A 26,768-nucleotide genomic window follows, 5' to 3' on the forward strand; every position below is an offset into this window, starting at 1 on the left:
TCCCCTTGCAAGTGAGTTACTGATCCACCGCTGGACAGAAATCGTATGTTTATTTTATTTTCTTTCTCGGCACAAACTTTTGGTGGAAAATTGAATTTGATGCCCGAGGGCACAGGATGGAGAATTGGGCAAAATTGCTTATTTTCCCTGCAACCCACCTTTTGCTGCTCTTTCTAATGAATGGCCAAATAAGATATCTGCGGGAGATGGTATGCTGTGCCGGGAAACCAGGCCTTGCAATTTAAAGCCCATCAATTCATGTTTTACGGCACCAGTAGTGTGTATATTGGGAGAGTGCGTCTGGACCGAGGCATTGGAATTTTCCTCTGATGGGGCTGGAGAGGGAATACCACCTGCCGGCATCGCTAATTAGTAAATCACCTACTCGACATCTGAGGTGATATCTGAGTTCATTGTACAAAATGTGATAGTGTTCGACGCTAAAACCCACCAATGGCCACCAAATAGCCATAGCATCTGGCTGCATTTTGCTATCGTAAAATGGCCTTAAAAAAAAAAAAAGCTAGAAAAAGTGCTCCTCGGAGCACAGGTCTCCGCCAGGTCAGGTACGTTATTCTGGCCTCCTGGTGGCGCTATAATAGGCCAATGTGAAAAGGGTGCCATTTATTCTTAGGTCTTTCACGGCAATCAGACACTGCATTCATGATTTGAGGCATTTTGTTCCAAAAATGTGTTTTGCTAAATTAGACCTGCTGGTGGCGCTATAACAGGCCAATGTGAAAAGGGTGGCATTTCTTCCTCGGCCTAGTGGGAATGTGCGTGTGAAATTTCACGGAAATCGCAAGCTGCGTGCATAGTTTGAGGCTTTTTGTTCAAAACGGACCAATCCTGCAAACTTTGGAAGCCAACCATAGGCAATGAGGATGGAATATGGGAAATCGGACAGATCCGTGTTGATCACATGACTATAGAGATACTGTGTACCGATTTGCATGACGTTTGGATAAAATCTGTAGGAGTTATGTAAAAATGCACAAATCGGCCTCCTGGTGGCGCTATAACAGGCCCATGTGAAAACATTGGGGCAGAGGTTCTGAATTGGCATCCAGGGAGTGTGTGTGCACAGTTTCGGAGCAAACGGGCCTACGGTGCCGGAGATTAGCTGGTAACACACAGACAGGAGGGACACACACACACACACACGGACGGACGGACGGACGGACGGACGGACGGACGGAGGGTAAAACATACTCTCTCGCCATGCCTTCGGCCTGGCGGAGACAAAAAGCAAGAATAGCCAACCTACAAGCAAATCTACAAGAATCGACAAGAAATCTACACAGAAATGTTTTATAATAATGCTCAATTAAAATATATATATATATATATATATACTTTTTGGTCTACCCCCCCCTTCTGAAAACGCGTGGACAAGTCTATGCATGGCCACGAGTTCAAAATCTGTCCAGTGTTGCATGCTACCCCTGTCATTCCTTCGTTTCTTGTCATTTTTCATTGTGCTGTCCAATAAAACCGAAATACCCTGAAATGTAACCTTTCCAAAGGGAAAGAAAATGCCTTACAGACAATTCCATCAATCCTCTGACTAGATCATTGACATAAAATGTCATTTAAGGCTGACATCTCTACACTGCTCAAACATAAAAAACATAAAAAAAAAGAAATGTAATGTTGTAAATTATGCTAAGTATATTATTTCCTAGTACAGTACAGTATATTCCGTCAGTCCAGTCATTGCTGGGAATCCTGGGATACATTGGATTTGGAAGAGGCGCCTGGCTGGGGTTTGGAATGTTTACAAGTATCTCTCTGCTCCGCCGACGTGTCCCCGATGGTTACCATTTAATCAGCTGCAAATGCTCTTAATTACAAGATTAGTCTCCCACCAATTAGCGCAGGGTGCTAATGGTTCTAATCCGCTACCGAAGTCAACTGAATTCTAATTAGGGACTAACTGTTTTCAATTCACCTAGGGCCCATCTGATGGGTCATTACCAACCGTAGTTATTCTCACATAAACCAACTGGAGCAAGCTACATTGGTCCCATTTGGAAAACCAGCTGTAGGAGTTTTATGACTGCCATGTGGTCCATTTGCATGCGCCATGAAATCACACTGTTTTTATTCCTTTAAAAAACTTCTGCGGTGGCTTGATGATGGAAATGGCATACATGACAAACCGTGAAAGTTGTCTTTACTGCAACGTGGACCCAACTTTTACTTGAGTTACGGTATACGTTATAACTCAAGTTATATTATAACTTGAGTTGAGTGGTTAAGTATATATGAATCAGTGCTTCAATCAAGGAGCCTGCTGGGAAATAATGACTTCACATACATTTTAATGTTTGCCTGCTATCTCAGAACCTTTTACGTATGCAAAACAAATTGCAAATAATATAATTTTATAGACATAATTCCGATGCAGAGGAGGGCGTCATAGCCGTGGGTCTCTCATATTTCATGCTGAGAGCACGCTGCCAATTTAAGTCAGAGGAAAGGCATTTCATCTGAAAGTAAAGTATAGCAGCCTTGGGTCTTTTATTTGTGTGAATTCCAGTGGAAACCTCACTTCTAGACTACTAGTTTGGTCTAATTGAATGCCCTGTGGGTCTGTTGAACACGGTAGAAGGTTTTGCAACCTTATTATTCATAATACCTCTATAATTGATTATGTTTTTTTAAGCCCCACAAAATAAACACTGGTGTGCTATTTTGAGAAACTGCATTAATCTAATGCTGTGTCACACTTACATATTATGTTGGTTTTCTGCCATCACACTAATGCCTGATTTCTACTTGGCTGCGCGCTGTATCGTGCACAGAAAATAGCTAATCTACAAGCTCACAACGTGTTGCAGTGCAATGTGTTGTGAGCTTGTAGATCGGCTATTTCCGGTGAGCAGCACTTGAGTATAACTTAAGTATAAATCACCCACAACACATGCCTAGAAACCAAACAAATATAGAATACCAAACTTTTCCTTTGCAGCTATGATTGTGGACACCCAAGTTCTCTGTATGCACAGGAATCCACTTGTAAGTATACTGACCATTAATTTACATCACATCACAATTTTCAATGCAATAACAGGAAACTTTTTTGTTAGTTTTTTAATCAAACTGACTGAACTTTTAAAGCAACAAGTTAGCATTAACTTTGTATTGAACTCCCCTGGGCTCGTGATTTGTGCCACTATGATGGAAGCATTACGCGGCGGGGTTATGAGATGAAAGCATAATAATGATGAGGGTCTCTAATGAAACAGGCGAGAGAGAATATTAAAATCTTCTCCCCTGCACCGACGAGACGACCCGAGACTGGTGCTATTTTCCATTAACTGTCCTTGTCACGTTAGGGTTATATGCAAAGTAATAGCATGCGGGAGGGTTAGAGTTTAATTGTAGCTCACACTGTGATTTCATTCGCTCGTATTGTTTTCTGTGAAAGGGTTTTTGTGACCGAATAAACCAGATAGAAGCTCAGTGCGGCATGAAAAAAGTCTAATGAGGATACTGTTAGATCACGTGTTGTTCATCTGAGTCATCATGACAAATCACAATCCACAGCAACAGGCGGGCAGGGTCTTTAAAATTCACTTAGGGACTTCCACTTGTAGCCTGAATCCACTCCGACACCCACACACTCGCACGCACCATAAAATGAATGGACAAAGTGATGCAATTGGTTTCTACAGACCGTAAATGAAGCAGATTTTTCAGCTATTTGAAATCCGCCATCTTTAATATATACAAAAAAGCACCCGGAAATAACAACCGGAAATCAATCCCTAAATGATTGCTATTGGATGGTTAGCTTGTCAATCAAGAGCGGGGGCGGGAAATGAATGCTATTGGTTGTGTAGGTTGTCAATCAAATCATCCCGCCCCTCCAAGAGCATAACCTACTTTATCGTCAACTTAAAAATGTATGGGGCTATAGTTTACCAAAACCATATCATGATGATTGAAAGAAGACTTTAAACTAGCGACTGGAAGCATATAGTAATTATGACAATGTTTATTAAGGTAAGAAAATCAAGTCTAAAGTTCGTTAAAAACCCACCCACTTTGCATTGAGAGAAATTCTTTCTGACACCAGCAGGGATAAAACAGCTAAACTACAGGCCATTCATATGAACTGTCACTTGAACTCATTTCCTATATGGACTCAATTTCAGAACAGGAAGCTGAACCCTTGGCACGCACGCACGCACGTACGCACGCACACACGCACATACAAACACACACACACACACACACACACACACACAGAAAGCCAGCGGCGGGGTCTTACCTGCCCTGAACCTTGATGTCGGAGATGGCGTAGAAGTATCTGGACAGGTTGTTCTCGTCCACCATGGTGGCGCCCGTGGCCGGCTTCAGCAGCTTAATCCTCAGGTCGGTGATGGTGAAGAAGTCCCGCAGGTTCTTGGTGGTGTCCAGCTGGCCGTAGAGCGACGCCATGTTGTGCAGCCGCGGCCCGGCGAACAGCGCGAAGCGGTCCTTGATCTCGAAGCGCACCGTCTTGTCGTTCTTCCACACGTAGCCCCGCGAGTAGTCCTCGGTGCAGATGATGTCCAGCAGGGTGCGCTGCGTCAGCTCGTTCACCGTCTTGGGCTCCATGGTGAAGGCCTCCAGGCAGTCGGTGGCGTAGAACTGGTAGGGGGTCCAGGTCCGCCCGTAGTCCAACGACTTCTCCAGGACCATCTGCTCGGGGCGGCCGGACTCGAAGGTCAGCACGATGTCGTCGGTGAGCTCGATGGTCTTGTTCCAGGACAGCGTGATGTTGACCTGCAGGGGCTTAGGGTGCTTCCTCCAGGACGTGGACTGCCAGAAGGTCGTGGGGTTGCGACCCTCAAAGTCAAACATGAGCTCCGGAGGGTGGGCCAGCTCGTCGGTGCTGGCGTCGCATTCGTTGTTGCACATGTAGGGGTTCTCCTGTGGAAACATGATGCAGATAGACGGTGTGAGTGCACGTTAAAATGGCAATATCTACATTAGAATACAATACAATATGCTATAAATATCTACAAGCTGTTTCCTCTGGAGGAAACGATGCAATGCTTACAGCAGGCTACTCGGTGTCATTTTAAGAAGGACATTTGAACCTCTCACATGGAAAAAAAAAACTTGTTTATGACATGGCTTTAATGCTAAATCAATAAAGTGCTATACTGTAACTTCAGCGCTGAATCAATAAAGTGGAGAAGCAGAGCTGTAACCCCCATGGTTTGAAGTTGCCTAAGTAACAGCTTGGCCGTGTAGATCGTACATAGTAAAACCCTGGGTGTCAATTTAACTCTGAGAGCTGTACAAATGGACCAGAATGTTAGATTAACACTCAGGACTTTGCTGTGTACCTTCCAACACTATTTACAGAAAGAAAAGAGAAGAAGAAGCCTCCTATGGTATATAAGGTGATACATTGCTATGCCACAAAGGGATCTATCTTTTGAATAAGTGTTTTTGAAATGAGCCCTATCTAAGGATCTATCGTCCTCGTGTTCCCCCAGAATCACATAAGCACGGCTTTGAATATGGAGCTCGTAGACGTTTCAAATGTCTCCACAGGGGTCTCTGGTCTGTCGTGATTCTGTGCCCCACGTTAGGTAAGGATTTATGTTCACGTTGTGGCCTAAGATGCATATCTTATAGACAATATCTCTTAGACAATTTATACTTGGTCGTAAGACAACGTAGCACGACGGAGCTTAAATTCAGCATTATAATCTGCAAGTGCAGAACGTAGGACGCAGGACCCTACAGCTGCTGAAGACATTGACCTCCTCATCAGCGATGTAACTGCGAGTCCCGTATTCTCTTTCAGCACCACTCCTGTCTACATTGCCACCCAAATTGCCAGTGTAATTGATATTCCTGTGCGGTGCTGCCGGTCGAGATGGCACTGGAATTCCGATGAGTGGGTTCTTATGAAACACGCAAGGGGACATGCATTTTTCATGGGCTCGCGTCTACCCTGCGCCATCAACATCCACCCAGTGTGTGTGTGTGTGTGTGTGTGTGTGTGTGTGTGTGTGTGTGTGTGTGTGTGTGTGTGTGTGTGTTAGTCTGTGTGTGGGTTAGTTTGTCTGTCTGTGTGTGTGTGTGTGTGTGTGTGTGTGTGTGTGTGTGTGTGTGTGTGTGTGTGTGTGTGTGTGTGTGTGTGTGTGTGTGTGTGTGTGTGTGTGTGTGTGTGTGTGTGTGTGTGTGTGTGTGTGTGTGTGTGTGTGAGAGACTGTGTGTGTGTGTGTGTGTGTGTGTGTGTGTGTGTGTGTGTGTGTGTGGGGGCGTGCACATGTTTGTGTATGAGAGAGGGCCTGTGCAGCTTCTCCATGTGTATGTTTGTTTGTGTATGCATGAGGAAGAAAACAAGCCAGAGAGTGAGAGTAAATAGAACGAAGGACTGTGTGTCAGAGAGATGGAGGGAGAGAAGAAAGAGAGAGAGAGAGGGAGTGTTTGTCCATGTGTCAGTGTATGAGAGAGAGAGATTGAGAGGGAGAGAGAGAGAGAAGAAAGAGAGAGAGAGAGAGAGAGAGAAAGAAAGAGAGATAGAGGGAGTGAGTGTTTGTCCATGTGTCAGTGTAGAGTGTGTGTGTGTGTGTGTGTGTGTGTGTGTGTGTGTGTGTGTGTGTGTGTGTGTGTGTGTGTGTGTGTGTGTGTGTGTGTGTGTGTGTGTGTGTGTGTGAGAGAGAGAGAGAGAGAGAGAGAGAGAGAGAGAGAGAGAGAGAGAGAGAGAGAGAGAGAGAGAGAGAGAGAGAGAGAGAGAGAGAGAGAGAGAGAGAGAGAGAGAGAGAGAGAGAGAGAGAGAGAGAGAGAGAGAGAGAGAGAGAGAGAGTGTCAGTGTAGTCAGTGTAGAGTGTTTGTGTGTGTGTGTGTGTGTGTGTGTGTGTGTGTGTGTGTGTGTGTGTGAGAGAGAGAGAGAGAGAGAGAGAGAGAGAGAGAGAGAGAAAGAAAGAAAGAGAGAGAGAGAGAGAGAGAGTCACACTGCAATTGACATTCACCTCACCTCTGCTCCGTGAACAATGAGACTAAGCGCTGATGAGATTCAGATCAACTGTAAGGCAGCTCGATAATCAGCAATCACACCACACTCTGCTCGTGAAATTACCTAAAGGTGAAGATGATAGCATTTTCAACGTCGCTCCACTGTTATCTCTGTCTGTGAGCTTCTCAATTCACCCACACCAAACCAAACCAAAGCACACTCACACACGCTTTAGGGGGTTTATAGATAACACTGCAGATAGCACTGTAGCCTGCCCTGCACGGCCTGGCTCTTTCATCACGTATAAGACAGTGTTGATTTTGCCGACTAAAATTATGACGAAAAATGTTGGTCGACTACCTTTTTTCACTGACGAAAACTAGACAAAAACGAAATAAAAAATAAGCTACGATGACTAAAACTAAGACTAAATGTATTGACAATTTTTACTAAAATGTTAGGGATGGACTAGTCTAGTGGAGAAGAGATCCAGTAGATTGAGTAGAACTAAGACATGTCATTTTAAGCTTGGTTGCGCTCGGGTGTTGCGCTCTGAAAATAGCAGATCTACAAGCTCACAACGCGTCGCGCTGCGACGCGTTGTGAGCTTGTAGATCTGTTATTTTCATCATGCAACCAGGTGTAAAATCAGCCATTACAACGCCATCAAGGCACCGCCAAAATACATTTCAGTCGACTAAATCAACTGTAGATTTAGTCGACTATAATCTCACGATATTTAGTCGACTAAAACTTGACGAAAACTAAAACATTTCAGATGACTAAAATAAGACTAAAACTAAATGGAAATGTATTCAAAAGACTCTGACTGAAACTAAATCAAAATGTGTTGTCAAAATCAACACTGGTATAAGACACAAAGGAAGGATGAGAGAGAAAGAGGGGGAAAGGCAGATGGAAGGAAAGAAAGAGGGAGAAAGAAAGAGACAGAGGGAAAGACAGACAGACAGACAGAGAGAAAGACAGACAGAGAGAAAGACAGACAGATAGACAGACAGACAGACTGAAAGAGAGAAAGAAAGACAGAAAGAAAGAAAGATGGAAACATAAGCATAAAAGAAGAAAAAGAAAGATGGCTTTGCTCTACTGCAATCCATTTGAAGGTCCATCACAGTTGCACTAATAAAAGGCCGACCGATAACCCAGGAATGAGAGGAATGAGTCAGAGATACTGTACTGTTGATACAGATCAGGCTTTGCACGGCATACAGTCGACAGTATGTGGCTTTTATCCCCTGAGGGAGCCATGCTATGCTATCTGGGTGGCTTCCACCAGCGCGACCTGTTCCTGGGCCAGGGGAGATAAGCAGGTGATAAGCAGTGGTGTAAAGTAACTAAGTACATTTACTCAAGAACACTACTTACTTACAGTAAGTACACTTTTGAGGAGTTTAGACTTTACTGGAGTATTTACAGTTTTCAATATTTCTACTCCACTACATCTAAGAGGCAAATATTGTACTTTTACTCCACTACAATTATTTGACAACTTTAGTTACTAGTTACTTTGCAGATATAAACTATCATATTATAAAACATACATTAACCACTTTAACCCTATTTTATACCTAGGCTATTTGAAAATAGCCGATCTACAAGCTCACAACGCGTCGCAACATTTGAGTACTTTTTCCACCACTGGTGATAAGGCAGAACATGACCCAGGGCTAGCGTCGCTGCATGGCCCGTTGTTTGACTTGACTTGTATGAACTATTTGAACTAATTAGGAGAGAACAGACAGATTTTACACTTTGTTGTACGTCGGGTGTCGCTCCTTTAAATAGCTGATCTACAAGCTCACGGGACGCGTTGTGAGCTTGTAGATCTGCAATATTTTTTCAGCCTAACTAGTGCGCAACTAAGTGTAAATCACATTTTATACTGCTTCTGCGAGGCAAGGAGAGAAGAAGGAGTGTGTGAGAGAGAGAGAGAGAGAGAGAGATAGAGAGAGAGAGAGAGAGAGAGAGAGAGAGAGAGAGAGAGAGAGAGAGAGAGAGAGAGAGAGAAAGATCACACTTAAAAATCCAAAGTGACACAACCCATCCTCACAGGCACCACATCAAGAGAGGGAGAGAGAGAGAGGAGAGAGAGAGAGAGAGAGAGAGAGAGAGAGAGAGAGAGAGTATAACGGGCCATTCACACAGGACGCTGATGCCATTGACATCAGTGAAGAGCGGTGCAGTGTTGTGGCGCTCTGGTGTGGTGAGCACAGCGGGTTAGATTCCCACTGTCTGCTGCTCCGCTCAAAGTTCAACTGCAGCTGACCTGTCAACACGCCGCCGTTAGCGAGAGAGAGAGAGAGTGGGCGGGACACACAGAATGAGTTGTAAGTGTATGTGTGTGTTACTATGTGACTGAACCCCCCGAGTCCAGTCAAACACTCCTGTGATTTAAATAACAAGGCAAATGCCTGAGAACATCACAATAATACGGTAAGCTGTGGGATGCAATGCTAGGTGAGCAGAGTGGAGCTCTCCATGGTTCTGAGTAGTGCTGAACAGGTGAGCTCTGTCCATGGTTCTGAACCACATGGAACTGTGAGCTGTCCATGGTTGCAGAGTAGTGCTGGACAGGTGAGCTCTCTGTCCATGGTTCTAAACCACATGGAACTGTGAGCTGTCCATGGTTGCAGAGTAGTGCTGAACAGGTGAGCCCTGTCCATGGTTCTAAACCACATGGAACTGTGAGCTGTCCATGGTTCTAAACCACACGGAACTGTGAGCTGTCCATGGTTGCAGAGTAGTGCTGAACAGGTGAGATCTCTGTCCATGGTTCTAAACCACACAGCTCCCTCATCCATGGAACAAATCTTTGTTTGAGTCTCCTGGCATGACATTAAAAACTTTAGAGATGCATGACAGATAACCCTGAATGTAATCATGCCTATGTTATAAGTTACAACATTCTGCATTCATAACAAAGTATCTAAGCACTTCTGCTTTTCATAAACAACACTACATTGCTGCCTACATATAGGCTATGGAACAATGATCAATTACACTTAAAGGGATTCTAGGCAAGTTCAGAGATCAAAAAAAGAAAAAAAACTGTTGTCAAACACCGCCCCTCCATTATTTTTAAATAGGCTGTCTTGATAAATTGACCACATATATGAAGTTAAAACACTAAATTCTATCCAAAACGATATCTTAAAAGTAAATTCTGTGCCTCAAAAAAGAAGTTTGAGAGTGTTTTAAAACCAAAAGTAAAAAGTAAAAACAGCACAGCAGAAAACAATGGCGGCTCGTTCCATTCAGAAAGAGGACTGTGTTTCAATGAAGGAAAACACCCAGCATCATTATATAGTGGCTGATAGAGGGAAAAAATGCAAAATATATATATATATAAATATTTTAAAAATGTAGGCTTAATGTTGCCTAGAATCCCCGTGATGGGCACAGTTGGGAGAACGCAGTGTCGGGTATGGGGGCTTTCACATAGTAAGGGCCTACACGCCCGAAGGGTGCTTTCTTCTAGTTCTTGTAACTTATAACACAGGCATGATTAAATCCAGGGTTATCTGTCATGCACCTCTAATGCATATATTCTCTAAGACTGCTGCATTTAGTGATGATTGGTCACAACTGTTCATGTTACAGTGCAACCAGTCTACCCTGTATTACTACTGTATACTACAATGTTCAAATGAGGATTGGAAAACAGATTGTCAAGTACCAGGAGGAGAGAGGTAGAGAGAAAGAAAATGGCAAAGATTTAGTGATTATCAGAAGTAGAGACACGTGTAAAGGTGGAAAAGTAAACGGTTCAAATGGCAGAACCATGACTGATTTCTGTGTCAAGTTTGAAGGCAATTTGATAACTGGTCTGCTATATGAGCACACATACAGGCTGGCTCAGGGGCCTTTTTAATAAAGATTTGCATAATGAAACCTCAGTTTTCAATTGGGTCTACCAGGATTATAAACAAACAACAGGCATCACTACCGTGCACTGATATATACCTTATCAGGCAGGCAGCACTGGCTCGCTAGGCTAACCAGGATGACACTATAAACAAAGATGGATGCCAATATTTATTTTTTGCCGCTTTGCTCTCTACTTGCACTAATCATAGTGGTACATTGCCACCTATTCCACGTCCTGTGTGAATGGAGAGTAAGAGAGAGAGAGAGTTTTAGGTAGAGAGAGAGAGAGAGAGAGAGAGAGAGAGAGAGAGAGAGAGAGAGAGAGAGAGAGAGAGAGAGAGAGAGAGAGAGAGAGAGAAAGGGTAACAGGAAGGATGTTGGCTGCCTGGGCTGGGCCAGAGGGACAGTAAATTGCAAAGGGTGTCAACCGTTTACCCTCAGTGTGTGTAGAGCCTCATTATATTCTCCACTCGTACCTCCTCCTCGCCAACCTTGGAGGTATGACATTACAGAGAGAGAGAGAGAGAGAGAGAGAGAGAGAGAGAGAGAGAGAGAGAGAGAGAGAGAGAGAGAGAGAGAGAGAGAGACCTGTAGTCATTAAGAGTGCATTTTGTTTCATTTGATGCCATGGATTGGTCGGGGTGGGAGGGGAGACCTCTCTCAAAGATTCCTATGTGCGAGGTTAATGACCAAAAAAGAACACGAATAATAATAATATAATTCCCACCGTGAACCCCAGAGTAAATACACAACGGGAAAATAAATAAATAAATAAAAAAGAAATATTTGGATCATCGCTCTAAAAGCAAAGAAGCACCGGAGGCTGGTTGAAATGCGCTACATAAATTGAATCCATAATCTTTCTATTTACTGCACAGTAAATAGAAGGCCTCCCTGACGCCTGCAGGGTTTCAGGTATGTGTGTGATCAGTGAGAAATGGTGGAGCCATGATGAATACCGTGGCCATGCAGTAGGGGACACAAAGCCCCCCTTTTTCCACCATCACTAACACACCGTAATGCGAAGGCACCCTTCCAGTCACACACACACACATTAGGTGACATGTTTTTTTTTGCATTGATTCTCCTCTACCCGAGAGAGCAGACATGCTGGGGCTGCTTTAACACATTCAGACCGGGAACGCATCATTTTTAGACTACTTCGGGCTATTCAAAAATAGCAGATATACAAGCTCATAGCGCGGCACCGAGCTTGTAGATCTGCAAAAAAAAAATCTGCGTGAAAATGTGTGCAAATCTTTGAATAGATATATTTTTTAAAGCTTTTTAAAGCATTTTTAACTCAAATATTTGCTTCTGGGGGATTCTACAAATGTCTTCTAAATCCTAACAGTTTTCTGAAAAACGTATGTTTCTATATCAGTGGTTCTCAAACGTTGTCATGTCAAGGACCCCCAAAATGATGTATTTGGCCGAGGACCCCCCATCTCTAAATATGGTGTTCCAGGGACCCCCCAGAAGCAAAGAATAGAGTTAAAAATGTTCCCCTTTAAAAATATATATATTCAAATATTTGCACACATTTTCACGATTTTTCAAAAATAGCAGATCTACAAGCTCATAGCGCGGCACTCGGTGCCGCACTATGAGCTTGTAGATCTGCTATTTTTGAATAGCCAAAGTGTAAAATAATGCTTTATTAGCTCAAATCTAAAAATGACACACAGATGCGTTCTCGGTCTTAATGGGTTAATACAGTCCAGATAAACACTGACTTATAGGAAAAGGTCAGGACCTTCCATTCGATTCCCGCGGTGGTTATTTAACAACAAAGCACTGCCTTATGAAGATCAATAAATCCTCCATGGTTATTTAAGACCAGGAGAGTCCTGAGCTCTACGCCGCGGGGCGGCTATTGAAAAACAATAAGCTGTCTGAGTTTGATCCTCTATACCTACAGTGTGTGATGATCGTGGCAATGGAAGAAGGAAATGGAGAACGAATAGAAAAGGAAATGGAGAAACGGACCACGTTGGAAACGAATGTTTCATTACGCTTTAAGCCATTCAATCCGGGAACGCACACTGCTGTGTCATTTTGGATTTTTAGCTATAACCTATATTTTATACTTTGGGCTATTCAAAAATAGCAGATCTACAAGGTCATAGCGTGGCACCGAGTGCCACGCCACGAGCTAGTAGATCTGCGAGTTATTTTGAAAAATCGTTAACATTTTTGCAAATCTTTTAGTATATATGTTTTTTAAAGCAAACATTTTTAACTCAAATCTTTGCTTCTGGGGATTCTACGAACAGTTTAAAAAAATAAATAACCTATGTTGCTATAAAACTAGTGGTTCTTGGACTTTTTTTCATGTCAAGGACCCCCCAAAATGTATTTGTCCGCAGACCGTCCATCTCAACATATTTTGTTCCAGGGACCCCTAGAAGCAAAACATTTAGTTAAAAATGTATATATAAATATTCAAAGATTTGCAAAAAAAAAAATCACGTTTTTTTTGTTTATAGCCAAAGAAATCTTAAAATGACACAGATGCGTTCCCGGTCTTAATGGATTAATGTGTTATCCTGGGTTTAAGTTATATTGTGATTTTACTTGTATAGGCTAAAGGGCTATCTTGTATTATCTTTTATCAAAATCCAATCAAATGGACAGTAGAATGAAATGGGGCGGGGGGGAGAATTAAGCTATTTGCCTTCTAAGGCTATTATCTGTGAGAGTGAGCAATCCACTAATCTAATGGATAAAATCATGGTTCTCTACCTGTAAGAGGGGCCCACTGGTGGGCTGTGAGGATATTGCAAGTGGGCCCCAAATAATTGGTAAAACGACTTTTTGCACATTATCAAAAACATAAAGACAACAATCTTTAAAACCTTGAAAAGTGAATTTGCATTGTGATAATTAGCAACTTAAAGTATAGTAGTAGTACTTAGTAAAGGGACCACCAGTGGTCCAGAGTGCACCGCTATGAGCTTGTAGATCTGCTAATTTTTTTGAAAAATCTTGAAAATGTGTGCATATCTTTGAATATATATTTTGTGGGGGGTTCCTGGCACAAAACAATTTCAGTTGGGGGGTCCACGGCCAAATACAAATCAATTTGGGGGTCCTTGGCATGAAAACATTTGAGAAGCACTGTACTAAATTAGTCCCTATTATACAACAGAAAATATAGTCAATTATAAGTTAGATCTCACTTTTTGATTGGCTGAGAGGCATTCCAATGAGTACCAATATCTCCTGATAAGAGTACTTAAACCGTATCTCTTATAAAAGTATGACTACCTTATCAATCGCTTATACCTGTAACCTAGCAACGGCCGACAGCTGTCAGGAACAATGTAACCTTAACCAGCATCAGCTTGTTACCGGGCGAGAAAGAATTCCTTCAATTAAATGTTCGATGACCAAAAAACTAAGAATGATGACCAGCCTGCATGTGAAAAAATATTACTCCAAATGGGCTGAATAAATGTTTTAATCACACTTACGACTGAGGTCCAGGTTATTTCCCATAATAACCTGGACCCGAGCGAAGCGTTGTGAGCTTGTAGTTTGTGAAACTGAATGTATGCCTCGACTCCTACATTTCCAAGTGCTTGTCAGTTCAAATATGATTATTTTGTGGGGTTCGCGGCCTGAAAAGTTTGGGAAACGAATGTTTCATTTAAAAAAATAATGTTAGACTTGTAAGTTGTGACATCATTGTCCTAACCCAATCTGTGTCATTTTAGATTTTCACGATATTTAAAAAATAGCAGATCTACAAGCTCATAGCGTATGAGTTTGTATATCTGCTATTGTGAAAATGTGTGCAAATCTTTGAATATATATATTTCTAAAGCAAACATTTGTAAAATGTTTTGTTCTAGGTACCTCCAGAAGCAGAGATTTGAGTTACAAATGTTCACTTTAAAACCTATATATTCAAAGATTTGCACAAATCAAGATTTATCAAAAATAGCAGATCTACAAGCTCATACCGTGGCACAGAGTGCCGCGCTTTAATAACCAAAGTATAAAATAATGGCTATAAAATGGCACAGACACGTTCCCGGATCGAACGGGTTAAATTCAAATCTTAAAGCCATCCAGTCATAAATACTCATAATGAAACAACGGTATGGTATACGGTAGCAATGGGGACAACAGTAGATCAGGAGATAGAGTGGCCGACTATAGGAGCCAGAATGTTCCCGGGTTCGATTCCCTGGCTCCTCCAGGCTTGGTGTCCTTGAGCAACGACACTGACACTTTTGACTGCTCCCGGTGAGCAGGTTGGTGCCTTGAATGTTTGCCTCCTGCCTGCGTCCGTGTTTTTAATGGGGGAACGTGAAGCACATTGCTATAGAAATGCAGACCAGTTAGCGATGCACTCGAGGACACGGTGGTCTATACAACCACATTACACCAATGCCAATAGCTCATGGTTATAACGTGACCTTGAGAGTGCTGTGCAATATGAATATACGAATATTTTACCTGGGGTGCACTGTGACTGTGGTTTTCACATTTGTACCAAAGTATACCCATGATCACATTAAATCCTTAACATTTATTATAGGCTATTATGGCTAAGGGTTGGTAATGCATGTGTACTGACTAAAACAATATTTAATTGTGGGTTACAAATAAAAGAGAGAAGAGAGAAAAAGCTCCCTGAATATTTGGAAAATCAGCACATGAATCCATCAGAATATTTTCCCGAAATGATGTACAATAGTATTATATTTTAAATGTTTTGCTAATTAAATTTATTTTTTGAAGAATTACACATTGAAGGAAAGTGATTCCATGCTCATCTCATTCTCTTTAGGTGCAAAGTTATTATACACAGCACTAATGGAAGGAATAACGCCTGCACACTTGCTTGATGCCAAAAACAAAAATCTTACTGATCTGTATTAATGCTTAATGTTTTGTGTAAAAGCACTTCATATTGCATAATGTTCCATACAAATCCATAAACCTGCCTTGATCACAGTTATTATAACCATTATATCAGTCAGTCTTATTTTACCCAAACATATTTAAATAATAAAAATAGATATGGATGATATAATCACTTAATCGCCCCCCACCCCGTTAGCCATCACCACTGCTACTGGGGTAACCTCCGCCTGGTCCATAGTAATGCATTACAAACAAAAGTGCATAGAAGAATGGCCACACACAGAGGGGAGGGCAGGGGGCCGAGGAGGGGACAGATAGGCCTCTAATGGCTCGCTGACATCTCTACTGCCACCACTATAGCCTTAGCTGTAATTGAGCCCAGATGTTTTCTATCAGTGCTATCTGATTCCATCCAGGGCCAGTTGCTTAGCGCAGGGTGGGGGGACCTGAGCGGCTAAGGTTGGTGCCTCTCGGCAGCTAATGATGTCCTGATCTCCGCGGCCCCGCCGGGTCAATCCAATATCAGGGTGTCACAGTCAGTGTGAGGAGAGCAGAGGATGCAGAGGAGGGTCCTAAAGCCTCCGTTCGTATAAACTTCTACGTGCGACGGCGTCGCGTGGCGAGAATCAGCTCATGTGAGCTTGTAGGTCTACTGTTCCATTCTCAGTGCACGACGGAGCATATATGTATTATAGGCTTGAGAAGTGGGGGAGGGGGAGGGCGAATGAATGAGAGGGAGAAAAGAGATAGAGATGTAAGAAACATTAACACTGAGGATTTTATTGTGCAGAGAGAGAGAGACAGACAGACAGACAGACAGACAGACAGACAGACAGACAGACAGACAGACAGACAGACAGACAGACAGTGAACATCAAACTGTGAATATCATCAAAAACACTTCTGCACCAATTTCTACGAGGGCTTGATGGCTATTTAGATGCAATTTCATGGCAGCGTTTGAGGTTTTTCAAAGGGATTTCATCTCGAGATCAATCAATGAACCGTGATTGACTAAACAACACAATGCAGAACACATCTATTCACCTCTGATTTGTGCAATGAGCTGTTTGGAAAATCAACACAACACTCGAGTGCTTGGCACCAGCAAGCAATTCACTCTTGCTGACACGCACGCACACGCACACACACACACGCACGCGCACACACGCACACGCGCACACGCACACGCACGCGCACGCGCACACACACACACACACACACACACACACACACACACACACACACACACACAGAGGCACGCATGCACGCACGCATGAACACATCTATTCAGCTTCATGATTTGTGCAATGTGCACACACACACACACACACACACACACACACACACACACACACACACACACACACACACACACACACACACACACACACACAACCACACACACACACACACACACACACACACACACACACACACACACACACACACACACACACAACCACACACACACACACACACACACACACACAATTATCAATTATCATGTAAGCACCATGACACTGTGAAGAGTTTTGGATTGAGTGTCCATCAAATGTCAAATTACACACACATACACACACACACACACACACACACACACACACACACACACACACACACACACACAATTATCAATTATCATGTAAGCACCATGACACTGTGAAGAGTTTTGGATTGAGTGTCCATCAAATGTCAAATTACACACACATACACACACACACACACACACACACACACACACACACACACACACACACACACACGCACACACGCACGCACACACGCACACACGCACACACACACACACACACACACACACACACACACACACACACACACACACACACACACACGCGCACCTGGTTTTGATATAAACAGATGTTAGAGTGAGTGACACATGGCCTTTGAGACTGACAGGCGTAGCCTCCAAACGATGTGCCTTTTGACACAGGATGTGGCCGGAGAGATAAATCCAGGGGCCAATGACAGGCTGCGTTGATATATAGGTGGTAGGCAATCCAACCAATCAGTGTGGCAGACAGATTCCTGGACTTGGCTCCAATCACGTTGGACTGACTTCCACCATGTCTGCCCTTTTGGCCTTGCTCCGCTCAAACGTTTAGCCTGTGCCATTAACCCATTAAGACCTGAAGGGCATTCTACAAATGCCTTCTAAATCAGTAGTTCTCAAACTTTTTCGTACAAAGACCCCCAAAATGATATGTATTTGGGCCCCATCTGAAAATGTTTTGTGCCAGGGACCCCCAGAAGAGAAGATTTGTGTTAAAAAATAAAAAATAAAAAAAAATACAAAAATGTAAAAAAAATAGCAGATGTACAAGCTCTCAGCGAAGTGACAAGCTGTGAGCTTGTATATCTGCTATTTTTGAGAACCACTGCCCTAAAAAGAGTTCTCTGGAAAAAAACTATGTTGATATCAATATAGCTAAAATGACACAGATTCTTTCCCGGATTTAATGGGTTAACCACTTTAACTCTATATTGTTGCTAGGTGGAAACCTTGTATGTCCAAACGTTCCCTTTTTTTAAATTATTATATAAAAACTAAAATGAATAGCTAAAATAGCTGATCTACAAGCTCAATGTGTCGCTTTGCGACTCGTTGTACAGTAAGTTTGTAGATCTGCAATTTTCACTACTTTTGTGCGACACTGTAGTATGATGAAATAGGGCACACGATAAAAACATAAACAGTTGAAATATGGAGGCTTGTGCCCGACAGCAACGATATACTTCGATATACGTGTGGTGTATAGAGAAAACAGACGATCTGCAGGCTTGCAACGCACTACATCGTGACACACGGTGAGCTTGTAGATCGCCTAACTTTGCATAAAAAACTACAACAAAACATTTCGTTTTACCCTTTTAATTATTATTGTTTACATTCAAAAAATATAAATATATTTGTATTACTATTTCTTATTAAAAAAACATTCACCTATAATGACATGCTGGATGTAGGGATGCCAGATTGACATTTTTTTAATGCGAAAGTCTTTGTCAAAACGTGTGTGATACAGTATATCAGGCTTTTGCTTCTGTATCTGATCGTTTTGCCAAGTTTTGTGGCTCTGTAAAGCTGACTTGTTGTGACACCGGTGGCACTTTGTGACAAACACATTTATTTAAAAATGTCTTATGAATAAATTAGCTTTGATTCAGCTCACACGTGCTCCATTACAAGCTACAAAACAGCTATGAACGTTGTCTGTCTGTCTGTCTGTCTGTCTGTCTGTCTGTCCGTCCGTCCGTCCGTCCGTCCGTCCGTCCGTCCGTCCGTCCGTCCGTCCATGATATCCATCCACCCATCTATGAATATTTTTCTCTTAATTGTGAGTGTTACTCTTAATAGCTGGTTAGTGTGTGCCGTCTGTTTGAAATCCTGATGATTCCAGCAGGTGGATGCAGGGACTTTTGTCCCAGATTGGAATTCATGGCAGTGCACACTCCTGATGTAGAGGTGGCATGTAGGCATCTGAAGCCAGTGTCATCTTTGATTAATCTGTTACATAAATCATCAACACCCCCATCTCTCTCAGCACCTCTTATCTGCTCCTCCCTTTTTTCCACATCTCTCTCTCTCTCTCTCTCTCTCTCTCCCTCTCTCTCTCTCTCTCTCTCTCTCTCTCTCCATCTCCTGCGTGGTAACCCTCCCTCTCAGCTGAGAAGGCGTGCGCAATTATAACGAGGCGACAGCCTCTCTGAAACTCTCATTTTCTCTATTCAACAGAATCAACGCGCTCCCTCCTTATGTGAGATTTGGGAAAATTGTGAGCTCCCCGTGTCCCCCAGGGCTCGAGATAATAGCCTGCTCTCAGTCACTTAGAGATGTCACCTCAGGTTTCTTCAAACAGAGCCGAGTGGAGTGTAGGTGTGGGGTGGCTTTGTACTAGCCATTTTGGGGAGTCATTAGTGCGCATTTATGGGGTAATTTTACCACAAACCTCATTTAAAAAGAGAAATATTCTTAAGGGGCTGACAGAAAGAGTCAGACTCTCACGTCAAGAAACGCCCACCCCATCGCTTGTGATGTCAAACACGTATTTCAGAGCACAGGCCACCAAAACACATCCCGGCATCGACGAGTTAAAACCTATACCGTATATTGCAGTATGTGTGCTTTGACCATTCTGAATTCTTCATTTGAGAAACACAACTCTGTGTTCTAATTAAATAAATTGGAAAATAATACGGTTTGTCTGTGAAAGTTACAGTAGTCCGTCTTCCTTTGCACCTGCTGTACCTGATGATGATGTCAGCCATTTTAAATGGCAAACAAAAGGGATGAGGAGTAAGTCGTCAACAAAGTACAAAACTACCCTGATCTATAAGGCATAGCAGTGGCGGCCATTTTGTGGTGCCACATATCGAAACCCCATTCATTTTTCCCATGAAGATTTCCGGAAATATTTATATACATTTTTTTAAGCCTGAAATCAAGGCATCCAGATTCTGTGGGGGTTGATTCTGTGTCAAAAAATATTCTAATATTTAATTATCTTATATACTATATTTAAAACATACCCTTTTTTGCGGTTTTCAAATATTTTTGCCCACAGAATCAAATGTTTTATGGTGACGCTTTCAATGACATTTTCCATCTACCACCCCTTTTCAGGGCCGCCGGAACGGAATATGACACATCAGCGCGCGTGCATGTGGACCGTGGTGCGGGGGACTGGACTGATCTTATTATTTATAAAAAATAAATTAAAAAAAAGCTTATTTTTTTGGGGGGGGGGGGGGGGGGCTGGACTGAATAGTGGGGGGACACAGTGTCCTTTAATTAAACAGGCTCCGGCGCCACTGCCCCTTTTAGACTAATGCGAAAATGACTCATCTTATTACATCATTTGCTTTATACCCTCTTTTTTTATTTACTATGGAGATTATTTTCTTTCCTGGATCACTGGAACAATGCCAAACACGGATATAGTGATACCCGCAGTGAGTCCTGAGTAATTTCTCAAGCTGCTCAGAGCCCCCGTTGGGGTGTGAGGGGAAAGGCACTCTCTCTGGGCCAGAGGTGTTGCTGGTTTAATCAGACCATGGTCTGGTCCGGGTCCTACACCTCCTGACCCCCCACGCAACACCTCCCTATACACCCACTGCCTCTGCAAGCCGGCCCCCTGCATCACACCTCCGTATGTCCATTCACATTCTCTTATAAAAATGTCTCTCTTAAAGGTACATTTCACTCTTCTCTCCCTCACGGTCTACATGCTATTACACTTTATAATTTAGGGACATTAATTTAGGACATTTACAGCGATTTACAGTAAGCAAGGTAAACACGAGGTAATGCATCAAATGCATATAAATAGTCATTTAGGATCATAACTAAACCAAGAACCTATAATCAGTCTAAAACATTATAATATCGGAGAAAAAAAACAATAGTCTGTCCATTAAAACTATACAAACTATAGGATGCCAGGTCTACAAATGAACCTGGCATCTGTCTACATAACATGCTATCTAAATTACATTTTAGCCTTTGCATAAGCCTGCAAGGTCATCATGGCTAGGGCAAGTGCTACGTCAAGTGCTACGGGCTATAAGGTGGAGTCTGAAGAGGTGAGTCTTCAGATGACAGCGGAAGAATGGGGGTGAGTCTGCAGTTCCAACTGCAATGGGGAGTTTGTTCCATAGTTTGGGAGCCAGAAGGGAGAAGACTCCGTGTGGAGCGTTGTCCCTGATGTTTTAGGGAAGGTTCTGCCAGCATATCCATTCATGCTCCCTTCCTCCGACACTGAGAAATGTCATTTCTGAAGGGGATTCATTTATTTGGCATTGCAATTTCTCATACCCATAAAACTGCATTGTAATAAAACTCATTTGCCTTTAAGGCACTTAATAAAAAAAATGTATGTTTCACAGTGATAATCCGGAGAATGCTTCATTCTATCTACTGGGAAATACAGCTCAGTGAAATTGCAGAACAATAACATAAAATAAAAATAAATAAATGAATAGCATTGCCATAAAGCCACTCTGAAGAATAATGCTGTGGGGACCTACAGTATACTTCAAGTTACCAAGTTGCCTTATAGTCATAGTGTGGTGACTTTGGACTTTAGTGAATGCAAATTAATACAACCAGATGGCTAACGAACAACCATCTGTTGTAAAAATCTCTTTTGTAGAATCAATTTACACCCAGGAAAACAATATGCAGAACATTTCTAAAGATTCAACATTGTATTGTCAAATCAACCACGATTTGCTGGGAATTAATACTTAATTACTTACGCCGGATGAACACAGGCCTAGAAATTAGGCAGAGCCCTGCAAAATTATTACGTACAGTACGATACATAAGCCACACAAAACTGGAGCATCTGTCAGAGACAAATAATTTGAGGAATGATCTCAAACAGGGGAAGCGTGCATGAATGTGATGTCACAACTTAAGACAGAGATTGATCCCTGGAGGAATGGAGCCACAATATCAGTGCCAGGATGAGAGACCACTTGCCAAAAGACGCTCCTCCCAAAAGTAAAATGGCTCAACCTTGAGTCTGTACAAAAAGACAATTCTCTGTCCAGCGTATTCAAGTGGTACACTGATATAAACGAGGGTCATCCCCCTTTATGCTCATAATTATTGTCCGAATCATTGGTTAAATAGTCATAAAACTAGGGTTCGGTATTTCTAACACTCTTGTACGAAGAATTAGGGCATGAATTTATGAAAAAACATAAAAAGTTGAAATATGGAGCTATAAGGTTTCTGTCCAACAGCCACAATATGCTGGAGTCTCTACTTTTTTGATGGATCCAGCTTTGTATTCTTTTTTTTTAAGGAATTCGTACCGGATAGCGAAAGAGACTGTGGGCCGCGTTGATCCTTTCGGGGGACGACTATAAGCCCCGACGGAAGGGGGCTGCTGAGATGAGCTACCGTGGTGAGATATTGGGAGAGTCAGAGCTCTGGCAGAAGCTCAATACAGCTTTAATGACCTGTGGTCAGGGCCAGAGGTGGCTCCCAGCAGAGCCATGGGGTTTTTTACATTTCTTTACTGACCTTCACGGGGGATGAAGGACACCGGCGGGAGCGACGTCTAACCCGCGACACCCCCGTCATATCATATCATGGCTGAGAGATTTGTTGGAAGTCAGCAATCTGATAGCATGCCATGGTACGGTAAGCTCAATAATCATACGGGTGCAGAGGGAGAAGGAGTGCTTGGAAGAGAGGACGCTTATTTAAACAGACAAGACATGTAACGTTGATCAAAATGATTGATGAGTTGTTAAGATGTTAGGATGTGAGCAAATGACACGGGCCATGGAGAAGGTATCCATTATAGGCAAACGGTACGTCTACAGAGGGAACTACAGTGCAGACCGCAGGGGAGCCTCATAGGCCCGTCATAGCCAGTGGTGGAAAAAGTACTCAAATTCTTTACTTAAGTAAAAGTACCAATACTGCAATACAAAAATACTCTGTTACAAGTAAAAGTCTAGAATTAAAAATGTACATGAGTAAAAGTACAAAAGTATTGGCATCAAAATGTTCTTAAAGTACCAAAAGTAAAAGTACTAAATATTTGAAAATAGCAGATCTACAAGCTCACAACGCGTCGCGATGCGACGCGTTGTGAGCTTGTAGATCGGCTATTTTCAAATAGCCTATGTATAAAATAGGTTTAAAGTGGTTAATGTATGTTTCATTATATCATCATTTATATCTGAAAAGTAACTAGTAACTAAAGTTTTCAAATAATTGTAGTGGAGTAAAAGTACAATATTTGCCTCTGAGATGTAATGGAGTAGAAGTAAAAGTATTGGAAATTGGATATACTCAAGTAAAGTACAAATACCTCAAAATTGTACTTAAGTACAGTACTTAAGTAAATGCACTTAATTACTTTCCACAACTGGTCATAGCAAATACCACCTTGGAGATTTGTGGAAGTCAGCCACCTGACATAATATGTGCCAATAGCGGTAGCTCAATACCACGTGTGAGACTTTGTTTGCAAGATAGGTCGGAAGTTTTAAAACAATTGAGACAAAAGACTTGAAACAAAAGACTGATGTCGCTGCTTGTTAACACATTCAATCCGGGAATGCATCTGTGTCATTTTAGATTAAAGCTATAGCCATCATTTTATACTTTGGCTATAAAAAAAATAGCCGATCTACAAGCTCATAGCGGGGCACTCGTAAAAATGTGTGCACATTGTTTAATTTTTTTTTTTTTTAAGTAAACATATACAAAACAATATTTTGTTCCAGGGACCTCCAGAAGCAAAGATTTGAATTACAAATATTTGCCTAAAAAATATATTATATATATGATAATAATAATAATATATATTCAAAGATTTGTGCAAAATGTAATGTTCATGATTTTTTTTAAATAGCAGATCTACAAGCTCATAGTGCGGCACTCGGTGCCGTGCTATGAGCTTGTATATCTGCTATTTTTGAATAGCCAAAGTATAAAATAATGGTTAAAGTGGCTAAAATCTAAAATGACAGATGCCTTCGCGGTCTTAATGGGTTAAGAGGGGGCGGCAGTGGCTTGGGGGTAGAGTGGCCGGGCAGAGTGAATTGGAAACTGCAAGGTTCCCAGTTCGATCCCGGGCTGGGGCGCTCCCCCAGAGTTAGTGTCGAAGTGTCCTTGAGCAAGACGCTGAACCCCTAATTGCTCCCGATGAGCAGGTTGGTGCCTTGCATGGTTTCCTCCGCCATCGGTGTATGAATGGGTGTGTGAATGGGTGAATGTAATGCACAATCTATGTAAAGCGCTTTGGATAAAAGCGCTATATAAATGCACCATTTACCATTTAAGAGACGCTTTGCCCACTGACAGACGATGATCATGAACAATTTGTCCATTTTACACGCAGCCTGAACTATAGGCTACACAAAGGGACACTTACTCAGTAGTCTATACTGCTGGTGTCCAGCCATACTTTACACACCTGGGAGTGCAACACCCTGTAAATCATTCAGTGAAATATAATGACGTGTAGTTTATCATGCTGTATGGATTCATTAAGGACAGTGGTTCTCCAATTTGTTCATGTCAAGGACCACCTAATGAATATGTATGTGGCTGCAGACCCGACCCCATTTGAACATATTTTGTGCCAGGGACCCCATACAAGATTTGTGTTGTTAAAATGTTTTTAAAAATATTCAAATATTTCCCCCCAAAAAAAGGAAAATAGCAGATCTACAAGCTCACAACGCGTTGTGATGCAACTCATTGTGAGCTTGTAGATATGCTATTTTCAAATGGCCTGATGTATAGGGTTAAAGTGTTTAAACTGATTTCGATGCTATATTAACACATTTTTCTGGGGACCCCCTGGAACCCCCTCAGGGACCCCTGGCGACCCCCACTTTGAGAACCACTGATATAGAAAATATGCTTGCAACATTAAACGCAATATTGCAGCTCATGTTCTAATTGGATTCTGTACGCCTACAGTACCTATCAGGGCACAGAAAGTGGATGAGCCTATAACCTTGGTGGAGAGCTTCGTTGAGCAGAGTGAAACCAACGACCTTCAGCTCGACACAGACAAGACAAGGAGCTGGCGGTGGACTTTCAGAAGAATAAGAGACCCCCTTCTCCCATCACCATACATGGGAAGTATCAGGGACGTGCACAGATAGACTCTAGGTGGTGCTAGAGCACCTGCCCTTTGCCCTCTTGATCAGAAGTGCCCTTTTGAAAAAAAGAAAAAAAAAGTTTTTTTCTTTTTCAGTTTACAGCAGGGGTCTTCAACAGGGGGTCCGGGACCCCTAGGGGGCCCTCAGACTTACTACAGGGGGTCTGCCAAATATTTATGTGATATGATTTTTCTTTTTACCTTACCCACTCGAAACCTAGCATCCCTTTTCTGAAGAGAACTTTAGCCAAAAATAGCAGATCTACAAGCCCACAACGCCTCGCGCTGCGAGGCGTTGTGGGCACTATTTTTGGCAAAGTCGTATAGGTGTAGAGGGAAAAAAGAGCAGACCAAGTAAACAAAAAAAAAGTATAATTTACTTGAGCACCTGCCCCTCAAAATGTCTGTGCACGCCACTGGGAAGTATACTGTAGGTACAGAAGGTGGACACCTAATACTAGTACAGGTACCTGGGAGTAAACATGAACAACAAGCTTAGCTAGACCGACAACTCGGAGGCCCTCCAATGGAAAGGGACAGAGCAAGCTGTTCCTCCTGAGGAGGCTCAGGTCGTACAAAGTGTGCAACAGGATGCTGCAGATGTTGTGTCAGTCGGCGGTAGCCAGTGTCCTCTTCTTTGCCAAGTAAACGGCACAATCTGGGGGCTGTTGCGGAGGGGAGGATGAGGAGGAAGCAGGAAGCCATCCTGACGAACCCCTGCTAGCGCACTCGACGTAGCGCTAACGGCACAGAAGGGCACCAGGCGCGCTCACTGTTCACATGGGGGACTGTCTTGGGCGGTCCCTCCCTCCTGCCGGTGGCCGTTAGGCTGTATAACAAGGCCCACGGGCGTTCTCCCCTGTCATTGGATTACAGTAATGCTTAGTGACTGCTCACCCGCTCTTTTTTGGACTACTGGATGTACACAATACCGTAATAGGGGGCCTGTTTCAGCTCGCTCAAACTATCTGCTCCAAAGGTTTTTCACCACCAATGTACTACTGTATAGTAGTAGTTCTATTTTCAATGTAGATCGATTGTACATAATTGTTGCCACGTTACTGCTGTTTATCTGTACAAATACATATCCCTACTATTAATATGCACATATTACTGGTGATAGATTGTATGGGTTGATACATATATTACTTATTAGGCTCATAGTATAAATGTATCTGTGCCTATATTTATATTCATATTTAACTGACTACTGTACATACCTAAATACTTAACTGTAACCCATTTTGTATTGGTTACAAAATGGACATTACCCTCACCTACTTCCTACCTACTGCTAGCCTATACACTATGCACCCTGACCTGCCCAGGCGCAGAAGACCAGGTTGGATGTTACCATACCATACCGTACCGTA

The 26,768-nt window shown here is 42.5% G+C and overlaps 1 protein-coding gene across 1 annotated transcript in view; it reads right to left on the reverse strand.

The window, feature by feature from the left end:
* The window catches only part of LOC311045131 (netrin-G1-like), a gene marked incomplete at both ends in the record, with an annotated part of 109,373 nt that overhangs the window by 60,445 nt on the left and 22,160 nt on the right, over positions 1-26,768 (reverse strand). Inside the window, one exon of the mRNA XM_084056941.1 lies at positions 4,280-4,923. Within this exon, the coding sequence (XP_083913067.1) occupies positions 4,280-4,923 (644 nt within the window). The remainder of the gene's footprint in view (positions 1-4,279; positions 4,924-26,768) is intronic.

The sequence above is a fragment of the Gymnoscopelus microlampas genome (assembly GCF_963454915.1).
Source record: "Gymnoscopelus microlampas genome assembly, chromosome: 5".
Lineage (NCBI taxonomy): Eukaryota > Metazoa > Chordata > Actinopteri > Myctophiformes > Myctophidae > Gymnoscopelus > Gymnoscopelus microlampas.